The 13,225-nt window shown below is 48.5% G+C and overlaps 1 protein-coding gene across 10 annotated transcripts in view; it reads left to right on the top strand.

The window, feature by feature from the left end:
• Window positions 1-13,225, top strand: part of HECTD4 (HECT domain E3 ubiquitin protein ligase 4) — a 74,789-nt gene that overhangs the window by 19,839 nt on the left and 41,725 nt on the right. For 8 of the 10 annotated variants that reach the window (XM_044440653.1, XM_044440648.1, XM_044440651.1 and 5 more), the window contains 8 exons: window positions 947-1,060; window positions 1,748-1,888; window positions 3,416-3,648; window positions 4,377-4,522; window positions 6,074-6,144; window positions 6,306-6,411; window positions 8,352-8,472; window positions 10,154-10,282. In XM_044440653.1, the coding sequence (XP_044296588.1) occupies window positions 947-1,060; window positions 1,748-1,888; window positions 3,416-3,648; window positions 4,377-4,522; window positions 6,074-6,144; window positions 6,306-6,411; window positions 8,352-8,472; window positions 10,154-10,282 (1,061 nt within the window). The remainder of the gene's footprint in view (window positions 1-946; window positions 1,061-1,747; window positions 1,889-3,415; window positions 3,649-4,376; window positions 4,523-6,073; window positions 6,145-6,305; window positions 6,412-8,351; window positions 8,473-10,153; window positions 10,283-13,225) is intronic. The other 2 variants (XM_044440654.1, XM_044440650.1) reach the window with 1 other exon arrangement.

The following is a 13,225-nucleotide window of genomic DNA, read 5'->3' as shown; positions in this document are numbered from 1 at the left end:
CCCCCCCCCCCCCCCCCCCCCCCCCCCCGCATGAAGCCGGCTTCAGAGAAAGCGGCACAGGTGCTGGCCGAGAAGCTGCTCCTGCCACTCTGCTTAGTTCTTAGCGAGGTTCTCGTGATCATGCATGGCTTATGTTGGGCGCCAATCTTTATTCTATCTGCCTCAAGGGAGGGACTTTCCCCCCAGTTTATTCCTCTTGGCTTGTTGGCTTGATCTTGCGTTAGCCAAATGTGAGTCCCAAAACCTGTTTTCCCTTTCCATGACAAGGAGTGTTGTTCCTTCCCTCCGTGTGCTCCTTATCCCTGTCCGTGCTGGAAGTACAGCTGGGTGTGAGGCAGCGGGGAGGTGGCGGGAGGTGGGCTGCCGTCCCCTCGCTTGCCTTCCCACCATGGGAAGGACAGACCTCCCTCTGCGTGACACGGCTGGGGCAGCCACACGGGTACAATGCATCCGGCGGGCGGCAGTTTGCCAGCCGGTGCCCCGGAGCATGTGGTGGTGCCGGTGCCCCGAGACAGCCGGTGGTGCCTGCGTAAGCACCACTCCATGCGCACGCTCTGCTGGCTCCTAGTCCACCGCACACGTGGGAGGCTTGGGGTGCCGGTGGGCAGTTTGGGGTGGAAAGCGGGGCACGTGGAGCGAGAGGACTTTTTCCTGGAAGAAGTAATAACAGCGAGGCTGCAGTGCCTCTGGGTGAGCAGCCGTACAGCCACCGCTCAGTAACCACAGTCAGCCGCTCCGTTCTGCCCGCTCTCCCCCACCGCGTCCATGTGCCTTCTGGGAACAGGCCAGGAGCACAAGGTGTGGCTTCCAGGCGAGTCTGAGCCTCCACCTCCTTCCCTGTCGGTGTTAAGCACTGTCGCTGGGTGACAATTACGCCCGTTCATAAGGCTCATTTTGTGAGAAAGGCGAGCTGTCCAGGGATTGATTGCAGGTTCTCTGTTTAAAGTTCTGGCCTCAAGTTTGGTGTACAACATCTCGGACGGGCAGTTTGCAAGCCGAGCGGATCTCATTGACGCTGCTGGGAGCTCACTCGGACGTGGCGCTCTTGTTCCCGGTCTCGGTAAGGAGCGTGCATGCAATTTAGGTGCAGCTCGCTAATGGTAATAAACGGCACGAAACGGATGGTAGATGTTTCCAGCAAGAAACAACTGCATGCTTTAAACAACTAACCAGTTGATAGACCCTTTTAAGAGAAGGGCTAGAAACAACCTAACGAAGAAAGAGCTGGGCAATGGATTGCAAATGTATCTAATATAGATAATTCTAGAGAGCATGTAATTGTTGAAAATTACACAATTACTTGAAATTGTATGATTGTTCTAAATCTTAGGCAGGACTGAGGGTAAACCATTGGCAGTGTGATGATGGGGAGAGGGGCACTTTCACAGAATCACAGAATAAGATCATTATGGAAATTGTATGGCATTTGACTGGCATGCAGTCTGTGGGGGAAAGATGCTATGATGGCTTCTTTCCCTTGCCTGGGCATTTGAACCCAGTCGCTGGCTCCGTTGTTGGGATATTACAGAATCGTTAGCAAATTTCAACTGCTCAGTAAGGAAGAAAAGCTTCAGGAGCAGGCAAATGGTGCTGGTGCTGGGAAGGGGTTTGGCGAAGGGGTGTGTGTGAGAAGACCCAGAGCACGGCAAACCAGAAGTGTACGTGGCGGCTTTCACACGAGGCAAGACGTTTTGCATCGTGGCCGGGTCCCTTTGGTAAAGGGGAGGTGCGGACTGTCTCTGTGCAGGTGCCTGCTATGATGCGATGAACAACGTGATCTGGACTTGCTCGAATGACTACATTGATCAGTGGTGCAACCCTGGGAATCAAGCCTTCCATTATGTCTGCCAGAGGCTAGGAGTCAGCCATATAATCGTGGAGCCCAAAGGTGAGGGGAAACTCTGTTGTCAGCATGCCGCGCGGAGAAGGTGTCAGTGAAATGTGAGCCGGGCAGCCCAGAGCGGTGCGTGTGGCCTTGCAGCCGTGTTGCACAGCGCTGAGAAACCAGCCGGCAGAACCGTGCTTTGGCGCAAGGTGGAAGAGGATGCAGGTGGAACCAAGCCCCTTCTGGTCAGAAGGAAGAACATCGCCAGGGTGTTTGAAGCTGGCCTGCTTTTGAAGTCACAGATGGCAATGCCGTGCAGTGGTTCCTTTGAAAGCCGTGAAACTTTGTGGAAGGAAGGCAGCTGACCGTTACAGCTGCAGGGGGAAAAGCACCCCGATACTGTGCCTTGGAATGCAAACATTAGCACTCGAATCATCAGTTGCTGGATGCCACTGCCACAGCCTACGTAGGAATGTGCATTTCCAGAGGATTTACTCTCACAAGGGCCCTCTAAAGTGTAGCATTCTGTTTTCCGTTTGTAAGTAAATTCAGGTTGAGAGGCAGGAGCTCATCAGAGGCCAAACCATGTCAGAGGATTTATGCCCTTGATTTCTTTGGGGGTACTCAAAGTATCCCCAACTTAATTAGGATATTCATGGTACTGGTGACATTTTTCCATGCAAGTGTAGCTCCAAATATTTGGTATACTAAGCACAGTTCCAGCCCTTGTGATTCGGATTTGGCGGTTTAACTGAAGAAGGTTCAGAAACTAGAGCAACTCTGACTAAGACCTTCTGTAGATCACAAATGGGGTTTTGATAGCTGTAAAGAAGGTTTGAGAACTTCAGGCTTGAGGCTGGTCCCGTCCTCTTGGGGTCCCAAAATGGCCCTCAGGGCTCCCCAGAGTTGCACCCCTTTTCCCTAGGAGCTGGTTGCTTAGATGCTTCCTGGTTTTTGTGCATTTCCCCCCTGCTACAAGGTTGAAATGTTTCTCCTCGGCCTTAATTACAGGCAGAAAGAGCTTTAAGATGAAATATGCTAGTATTTTGGCCCTGACCCCATTGCCCCGGGAACACGGTTCTCAAAAGCTTTCTGCAATGAAATTCAGCCCTCGGGCTGAAAGAGACCCCACCATTAAAACTTCATCTCTCCGCCTCTCTCTCTGTCACCCTCACCCTTTCTCTTTTGGGCTGCTTTTAGATGGAGGGTTCCTCGTGCCCTCAATCAAAAGTCATCTAGAACCTATTCCATCTGTTCTTCAACACTGCTTCCAAACAGGTTGGCCTCCCTGTAAAATTCTACGAACGAGGCATGGCAAATGCACAGTGAAAGCCACACGTGGAAGAACCTTCTCTGTCATTACGTGGTTGTTGTTCCTGGGTACTTGAAACGGGGGCCTCACCCCAGCGTCCACGTGCGCCTACTCCTCCCATACTGTCTGACCTTCAGCCTGCCTAGCTATCTAACGAAGGTTCTCAGTCCAACTGAGCTCAGGAGCCTTGCAACTTGCCATTGACTTGCATTTTGTACTAGACCCGGATTCAAGAAATGACAATATATTGATATGGAACTTCGCTGTTTCCGTTCCAGGAGATGCCATAACCACGACCGAGGTTATCAATCAGTTACTGCACCACGTTGGTGCCATGTGTATCCATCAGCTCAATCTGCTGGCAGCAAGCAGCAACCTTCCAATCACGACCTTCCTGGGCAAGCAGCATCCAATCGAAGCGCACCATCTCTGCAGCATTTGCGACATTATGGAGAAAGCCATGGTCAACGGGGACACCTGCATTATACGCTGCATCCTGGTGGTCTTCCAGGTATGTCCACATGTGATGGGGCAGCTCTCGTGTGCTTGTGTGTTTGTTCAACCTGTGCACTGCCCTTTCGCAAAGAAGAAGGGCACCTGCGGGGGTTTACAGGCACAAATGAAATCAGTAAGAGCACAGCGGTCAAGGAATAAAAATGGCACGAAAATGGGTGTGCTCGGTTGCAATTGATCGATTTGGAAGGGCACTCAAGGGAGCAGGGTATCCCCAGTGCACTCAGGGGGAGACGGGGCGTCTCTCGCATCTCCGAGCCGTCCGGATGCACATGTAGGGTACTGGTGCCTCTGTCTTCAGTTTCTGGGATGGGAAGAGGTTCTGGGTGGTTTCTCCGGGGATGGGGGGAACCATGTTGCTGGGCGGCCAACGGAAAAGTACCGTGAAGAAATAAACAAATTTTCTCCCTGGAAATAGAACAAAACCTGAGCCTGAGCATCTTTTGGAAGTGTTGTAAGATCGACTTGTTTGGGTGGCCTTTTTGTTGCTCACAGCTAAGTCACGGGAGGCTGGGGGAATCTTAAGGCAGCCACATTTCGCTGTGTTTTCTTTCGGTTCTTTTGATCCCCCCCCCCCCCATCTTGAGCCATTGCAGTGAACTGGGTTATAGGCATCAATAAGTTTTATGAATCTACATAATGTACATGTGTTTTTTTATTGGCACTCATTTATGACATTTCAGCACAAGTATTTCTCCTCCTCTTCCTCAATGGTTGTCCTTGCAGGTGGTTTTTAAGTTTTTCTTCAGCCCCCAAACAGAGAAGAATCGGGACATTATAAGGCGATCTGGCCTCTTGCTTTGGCAGTTACTGATGGCACCCGTGGATCAGATCAGCTCAGAAATTCAGAAGGAGGTTTGCCTGGCAATCAGGTGTGTTATTGTTGCATTGTTTGTTTGTTTGTTTGTTTGTTTAATTAAATGGATTCTGTATTCCTAGCAAAGATAATTTCGGCCTATTTGGGGTGGGGGTTTTTTCTGGCAGCTGCTGCTCCTGGAACTGTCCGGACCACTTTTTTCTAGCTCAGAATAGAAACACTGAAAAGCATGAGGACAGATGGGCAACCACCCAAGCCTCTGCTGCTAGTTTCGAAGTAAAGCAGGGCTCTGTGTGTGCATGCAGTGTGCTTGTGTGTAAGCCTGTCCCTGCAACGCTTGCTCCTTGCAGGCCAGTCTTCCCGCTCGTCTGAGGCTCTGCACGGCTGGCAGGTCGTGCTGCAGGCACACGGCCAGTTAGAACAATCAGAAAGCCGAACAGTCCTTCAGACGAGGGCCTCTAGTGCTACTCATTAGAAGGCATTCTCCAGCTGTTTCGCCTTTTCCCCTTTAATGGACTTTTACAGTAAGAGACATGATGGAAGAAATGGTGGGAAATATGAGAAGGTTACAAAAGGAAACTAGTCATCTGGGCTCCACTTCCCTTGTATCCAAATTTCTGGAGCCAGCAATAGGAATTTTTGTTTTTAATTTTTTTATTAAAATATATTGTGTTTATGAAGTGCTGCAAACTGTCCAGAGAGTTTTGGCTATTAGGCAGTACATAAGTGAAATTAATAAATAATAAGGATTTAGGAGAAAGCAGTATAGAAAACATCTTTCTATTACCTACTTCAGAGTGACGTTTTGAATTTCTGTCGATGAGTGATACTGGTCCTGGCTGGAGACAGCTCGGTGTGGTACATATATCCTATTTTGTAGTCTACTGGCATTTCAAAATTCAGGAAGGACTCACCTCTCTTTCATTTGCCACCTCACTTGTCGTGTTGCCAAAGCAAAGGGAATGTTTCTGTATGACTTTGCAATGATGTGTTAAGATAACCAAATAATCTCCATGTCAAGGACGATGAACAATTCACTCAAATGTCCCATTTGGAAGTTTAAATGCGTTCTGTTCCAAATGTGAGAACAAAATCTTCCAGAGCAATCTTTGTGCCTCTTACTATGAGCAGCTGTGCTCTCAGTTGGAATAATAATGTGATTTTAATCCAGAACGGATTTTTCCACTTCTGATTATTCTGTTCCATTTGTTAATATTAGCAGATAGTTAACTGCTTGCTGAGTTTTATGTCTGGACAATCTTGCTCGGAATGTGCTAGACAAATGCAGTTTGAACACACTGCTGAAGTGTAGAATTACGTCTCTTCATTATAACAGAGCCAGGCATCATACTGCAGCGACTGAGTGCTGGACATGGATTGCTGTTTTTAAAAGAAGATGCCAGGCCTTTCTCTTACTGTCAATTAAAGCAGAACTGAAAACGGCTAAAAAAAAACCATTCAGAGGGATTGTTGCAACCTAGCTAAAGTTGTTGTATTTTAGCAAACATTCCACCAAAACAAAGTTTATGTTGCAAGGTACAACAAGTCTTTATTGTTTTTCCAACTGGTAAACATTACTTTTTTCCCCTTTTCTCTCTTGTTTAAGTTCTGGTCTAAACATCCTGTATCCTGGAGAAGTAGAAATTAATAACTTGCTTAAGCTGGTCTTAACTGAAGGTAAGCATTTCCACCAAAGCTGGAATGCACATTAATTTGCAAACTTAAAAATATATGACCCAGAATAACATAGCCCGGTACACATTTAATAAAAAGGTTTTGGTTAGTGTCTGTTTGCAGCAGAGCCCAACGTCAAAGTGCAACCCATTATTTTATTTTAGGAGACAGAAACAGTGGGCTTGCTCAGCTTCGAGATGTCATCATGACCAACTTGGCAGAGCAGCTTCAGAACAACAGATTTGGCAGCGAAGATGATGAGCATTATAGGTAAACAACAAAAGTCGTCTTGTGTGTGAGGAGAGCAGCGTGCAAAAAATGCGCGCTGAAAGTTTTGGGGAGGCGGCTTTACAAAGCACGCTGTGCCTGTTGAAGGGATTAGTTCTTTACTGTTGCCAGTGGCCAGTTTACAGAAGTAAAGCATAGCTAGGTAAGACAAGATCAAACTAAAGCGAATAGGTGATCAGCTTAAAATGGACCAACACTATAAAGTAACCCAGCAGTATGTTTGCTGAGGGCTTCTCTTGATAGCTTCTCTTTATCTCCTGCTGTTATTGAAAACGTTGCTTTCAGCTATACGGTAACACACATAACCCTTTCTCTGTCGGGAAAATTAGTTCTGTATTGATGGCATGGTAAAGCTGCACTGTAACAATACAGATACACAGAAACAATGCACAGTTTCAAGGACCCTGAGCCACAAGAGCTTCTCATATCTCCTCTCTAACCGAGTGGCGTATGCTGAAGCATAAAGGAAAGCCTGTACTTACACTGATGTAGTGCTTTAAAAAAAAAAAAAAAAAGCACCTTTACTCCCAATCAGGCACTGGATGCTAAAAAAGGAGGAGCAAAACTGGTAGGTCAAGAAACTGCTGGGGGCACCATGCTTTAATGAGGAGCTGCGTCACTTAGTCCCAGAGGCAATGCTACCAGTTTGAGTTTGTGTATTGGCTGTGGGCCCTGATCCAAGGGGGACTCCCAGGAAACCTTCCCTCGCAGATGCGGAGGGACTTTGTCTTCATAGCCCTTTTAGACCTTCCTTTGAGCTGCAGCAGCCGCTGATGCACACCCTCCGTTGGTTTCATCACAGCTCGCTTGCACCATTAACTCGTGGCCTCTTTAAAAATGGAGACGGCAAAAGGTGCCTACAGTTCCCAGCAATCCCCTGCCAGCCATGCCATCGCAGGACATTTTTCTGTCGAAATATGCATGGGGTTTGTTATTGCATCTGATGAAGTGGATTATAGTCCTCCAAAAATACGTCGGAATAAATATGCCAGTCTTTCAGGTGCCACAAGATGCCTTGTGGTTTTTGTTATAGAGGGAGTCTTGTCCAGTAACAGTGACAGTTTTTAAAAGAGTAAAAGCAGCATGCACATGGTCAGGCACTTAAGAATTGCCTTTGCAGATTAAGCCAAGGCCCCCCTAGCCTGGATCCTGTTTCTGCCAGCAACTACGCAGAACTAAACCAGTGCTTGGAAATGTGAGTTAGCAATTTTTAGGCTGGTCAATTAGGGTGTAAAGTGATCTCTTGTGTACCTTCTCTTGTTTTGTATTGTTACGCACAGGCCTCTAGCACAGGGGTGGGCATCCCTTTTGCCCCCTGGAGGCCACATTCAGCCCTGGGTGGCTGAGTCTGGGTCTGCCTGCTGGAGGTGGGAGTGGCTGCAGGTGGCAGGTGGGGGTGCCGCCTCCCACTCAGGTCCTCTGTGCCCCCACACATGGCAGCTACTTACAATCAGACCCATGTTAGAAATTGCAGGCAATTTGAGCAGCCAGTAGACCCAGCCCAGCAGGAGTTTTCCCTGGGTGGGCACTGCAGCCCTCGCTACGTACTCTGTCACCAGCACTGAAGAATTGCTCATGGCGTCGTAACCTCCACGGCAAAGATCCGTAGAGCTAGTTTAGGCGACCCTGAGCTTGGAATCAGGGACCCACCCTTTCCCCAGCGATATCCAGAACTGCTCTTGAAAGCCCTGCTCAGAGTGGTTCATTGTGAGGTGTACGGACCTGGTCGCTGGATGCACAGATCTCTGTGCCGTGCTTCACATCTGGCCCATTGTGTTTAAGAAAGTGTAAGAGGCTGCGTGCCTGTGTCATGCTGGCCACTATCATGGGGCAGAAGTGTTGCGTGCGCCACAGTTTGCACGGGTGTTTCTGCAGTCCACCCTGAGCCCTCACCATTTCCCTGTCTTTCCTGAATTTTAAAGACTAAACGACGAACTTTTGCACTACATTCTCAAGATTGTTGTCCGCGAATCTTGTATCCTAATCACCAAGTGCCAAACCGTATCCAGAGATGAATTCCAAAAGCTCCTCTCATCCGTGCCTGTGAGTAACACCCTCCTAGCTTGCTCTTTTTCCCTCTGGGCGCAGTCACGGTGGGGTCAGCACTGCAGTCTCTGCCAAGTTTGAAAGAAGCCTCCCTTTGTGTTTGGGTTGCCAAAAGGAAACTTGCCAAACATGAAATCCCTAAGATCACCGTGACGCGTGTCACAGAGCTCTACAAACACTGGTGCTACTGTGGACTTTGTCCTGTCATCAAAGTTAATACCTTGTTTGAATAGGCACGAGCTGTTCCATATTTTCTCCTAAGCTTGCATTGATAGATGCCCTATAATGCCATTCATCCTCACAGTGCAACCCTGTGCTCCCTCCCTCTTTTTTCTTAAATTAAACAAACAATAACGATCCTAACCAAGAGTTTGTAGGTAAAAGGAAGAATGACGAAATGGGAGGTCCTTAGTGGCATCTGGCCGTCTGCGGTGGCCTCTCCAGACGAATAACTGTAGATCAGTTTGACATTAACACTTTACCTTAATCACTTGTAAGCTGCTTTGGATATTTCTGTAGGGAAGTGATCTATAGATATGAAATGGAGCCACACGTCCCCTGCCTAAAGGAACTCCGGGCTGCATCCATTTCACTCTTGTATTTGTAGCAGCCCTTTGAGGTGGGCCAGGCAGCGAGAGAGCGAACAGCCAAAGGTTTCCCGGGGAAGGTCACACCTGAGTGGGGTTTTCCACTGAGCTAGTCTGCTGCTCCCTTGAGCCACGACATTGCAGCCTGAACTAATGGAATCCCCAAGTGGGAACAATAATAATGATGATGCTGGTCTGCTGATGCTTTCTTTTGACAAGAAAGCTTTGAAGGGCAGTGCATTAGAAAGGAGCCTCCTGAACTTTGGAGCGATAAAAGGTTCTGACGGAGTACTCAGGAAAGGATGAACAGAAGGGGGGAGAAGGCCTAGACCAGCCAGAATTGTGTTCTCGATGCTTTGGATCGCCCAAAAAGCAAGCCTTCCCTAAAGAACGCATGTGTGCACCGAGCGTCTGTTTTGCGTGATTTATTGTAGTTTCGCTAACCAGCGGGAAGAGCACAGAGTTAGGGAGGAAGCTGGAGCCCCATTCCTTTGACCTCTGCAGCTCCTGAGATGGCAGCCGCCGCCTGGCGTCACACTTCCAAATTTAGCTGCACAGTGAACAGGGCTAGCAACTCGCTTAAAAAAAAATGAAAATGAAAAATTTTAAAGGCGCCAGATTCTGCACCAAGGGCAATATAGTGCAGGTTTTCTTTGCTTCTCCAGAATCATTGCAAGGCAGCCTTGATTTAGACTGGCTGTCGTCTTGTATATAATTGCAGAAAATCTGATGCGATCGCGTTTCCACTCGGGCAGCGTTTTTGCGATTCAACCTTGTTTTTAACTGTTAACTGGAATTTCTCTTACCTGCATGTGGGTCATGCGACAAAACGCGACGAAATCCAGCCCTTTGCAGCATGTCTCCTGAACTGCAGCTTGAATTAATGAATATTTTGTTATGTCCTTGTAACACATTGCAAAGCTGTGACAAAACAACAACTGCAAAACAACGATTCAGCATTTCCCTCGTGCCCCTTCCCTCTCTGTCCTCTTCCTTCGTGTTTCAAAAATCGCGCGCAGCCCCCTTTCTGTGCTGATTTTCTTACTGAAGTGTTGAGACGATGATGCAAATGGTGCTCATTTGTGTTAAAGGCTGCCTCCTCCTGCCTGCGGTATCTGATGGCTGTACAGAATCATCTTCTGAGTAATACAATTTTGATTAAGCCTGATGAAAATGATGACAGTGACAGCTCCTTGCAGGGAGAGACATTGAAGGTACAGGTAAACACCAATATTAAATTCCAGTACCTCTTTCAACAGCCCCTGTGTCGCTGCGGGTCAGCCGACGGGTATACCCTCTCCGTGCTGTCTCGTCCCTCCTCGTTGTCTCAGTGTGGTTCTGTGGCTGGGGGAGCTACAGCTGTCCGTGGGCTTCAGCCAGAATTCCTGGGGGCAGCCTTTGGGGTGGGGGTGGCTGCCATTAAACACACCCCAGTCCAGGGCATGTTGTGCTTGATAGTGCAGGAGTGAGCTGCCCCGCTCACTTCCGCTGTGGGGCTGTTCAGGGAGTGCAGTGGAGACTGGGGTGTGTGACCAGTACCAAGCCTCACAAGGTCCAGTCCTCATATATTTGTTCCTAAGACCTTGGTCCTCTTGCAGGCAGCTAACTAGCTTTACACTAATGACGTCTGTTCCCAATAATTCGGTAGCCTGGCTCTGTACAAAAACTCCTTTTGCTTCCTTCCTTCCTTTTTTAAAAAGTGTGGCAGGTTGTCTTGGGTTTGGCGCTGCTACAGTTACATGATAGAATATCCCTTCGAAATGCACTCTTTGCCACTTATTTTGAAATATATCCACCAGTGGGCTTTTAAATGGTGCAGTTAAATCACCCTGGCCCCATCTCTTCGCCTTTCTGAAATCTGAAAAGCCACCCCTGACCTTAAGTATAAGGACGCATAGATCTGTCTGCTTCCAGTCTGCATCATATTTTCACGAGTACATTCATAAGTCTGTTTTGTTGTACTTCCGTGGCCATCTGCAATTCTTCGAGCATAAAAGTGGGATTATTTAAAAAAAAATTCACAAAATACAGATCCATGTAACATTCTAACATATGCATTTCGGTAAACATTTTTGAGCCAATCTCTGAAACAGAAAACTCAGAGAAGTTCGAAAAACAAAACAAAACAGAAAGATGACTGCATTTAAGTCTGGGTATCAGGCGGTATGGAGCAAATCAGTCCATCCAACGTCAAGAGCAGCGCCATGAGTCCTCTTCCTGGAGTTATCCTAGTTTTGAGCTGGGATGCTTCCAGATGTTTTACTGGGCAATCATCCTGCCTCATTCATAGATTTTACGCGCGCTCTGGCTGTCACTGTCTCCCATCCGTAATTCTCCCACATTTTCCACTACATCTCTTGTGCCTTTTCTTTCTATTAAGAAGAAAAGGGGCGGAACAGCTGCGCAGCGTCTTGGCTGCAAGTGCCAGAACCCCCCCCCCGCCCCGCCCCGCAAGCACCAACTGCTCTTCTAGGCAGCCATAATCTTTGCAGCCCATTTACACTGCCCAGTTGACTTGGTATGAGAGCTGCTGCTTCACTGAGCCTTCCGGAGTGGGAAGGCGACCCTTGTGTGCCAAAACCTAGCGTCGCAGGTACTTTAAAACTCAATTTGTTGCCGGTCCTATGCTTGCAGATGGTGGATCTGTTGATGGCAAAACCTGCTGTTGGAGGTAGGGCTTCTGGGGGCTTTTCTCATGCTCTCTAAGGAATATTAAAAGCTCGTCCAAAGCAATAGAGCAAAACATGCTTTTATGCGGACTTGGTACTTCTCAGCTGGTCTCACATCTTGTATCTTGGCTGCCTCAGCTTTCTGAGCGTTTGATCCAGTGGCCCCTGGGGATGAATAAGGCTGCGCGAGAGCAGCTCGCACTCCTTTCAGTCAACAGGGCCCAGGCAGAAGCAGTCCACACGCAGTTGTGCCCTGTTATTTCCAGTCCTGTCCGTCTCCCTTTTCTCTTTGCTGCTGTTCTTGTGTACTCGCCCTGCCTGTGTCTCCACTTGAACACACCCACGAGTGTCTGAAGCAAATCCGAAATGTGTCCATGCTGTCCCTCATCCCTAGCAACACATATTTGTTTGTTGTTCTCTCCAGTTTCTCTCTGCGGTGGCCATTGCCCTCTCTTCCCTTCTAGGACCGTCTGTTTCGCTCCTTGTCTGGCCAGCAGGCAGGGCTGGATTAACCCTTCCGAAAAGTGCCCTGCAGAGATGGGCCCCAGCCTTCTTAGGGCCTGTTCTGTGCTGAGCTGACCAGAGTTACCCGCATGCAGAGCGTGTGTGTTGTCTTGCCTTCTCCTTAAGAAAAAAGCCACCGTAGCCAAGACAGAAATGGATGTTCCCACACCGTAAAACAGGGAAGCCACGGCAGTCGGTCAATACTGAGCACTGCTGCTCTCTCCAGTATAAGTATTAGCGTGTCCCTAATTTTGCAGAAGATGTTGCCAACTGAGCAGGACGTAGAGGACAAAAGTGCCGGAGTTTGTGCACCTTCCTGGGCTCACTAGGATGGTTGTGCAGTGAAAGAACCTTTGTGTTGAAATCCTGTGCATGTTTAGGCAGGAGAAAAGTCCTACATGCGCCACATGGCATCGCACGCCTGGGGATGTAGGACCTTTTTCTGCCTGAACAGGCAAAGGATTTCACCCCTTCGCCTTTACCTGTCAGACGTTTCGGTTGATGACTTGTGCATCAGTTTGCATTAAAGTGAGCAAGATTCTGACTGGGAGGAAATCACGGGTTTTCTTCGTTCAGTGATAGGAGCACCATGTGGGAAGGGGCAGTCTCCCTTCTCCCCACCCCCCACATACTGGTGTGAGAGAAAATGTAGGATGCAGGATGCCTCTGCTGAGGACTGCCTGCCGCTTGCATTGCTTTCACAATCTGCTGTCCAACGACTCTGAGGCATCTCTTTAAATTAAGTAACTGAACTGGCTCATGATTAACAGTTACAGCCCTGGTGCTCATCACTGTACAGGAAGCCAGGTGGACCGTGGTCCTGCGTGCCCAAGAGAGAGACCCTCAAGCAAACGGCTCGCTAGGGTCTCTGCGCCCTTTCACTGGGCCGTCTCAGCAGGGAGCCGTAGCAGGACTGAGTCTTTATTTTCTCCACAGTACCTAGAAGCGTCTTCCAGTTTTTCTAATCCTCTTTTCAGTTCCCCTGGTAGT

The sequence above is a fragment of the Varanus komodoensis genome, unplaced genomic scaffold, assembly GCF_004798865.1.
Source record: "Varanus komodoensis strain SLA01 unplaced genomic scaffold, ASM479886v1 scaffold38, whole genome shotgun sequence".
In the NCBI taxonomy this organism is placed as follows: Eukaryota; Metazoa; Chordata; class Lepidosauria; order Squamata; family Varanidae; genus Varanus; species Varanus komodoensis.
This window is presented reverse-complemented; position numbering and strand designations above follow the sequence as displayed.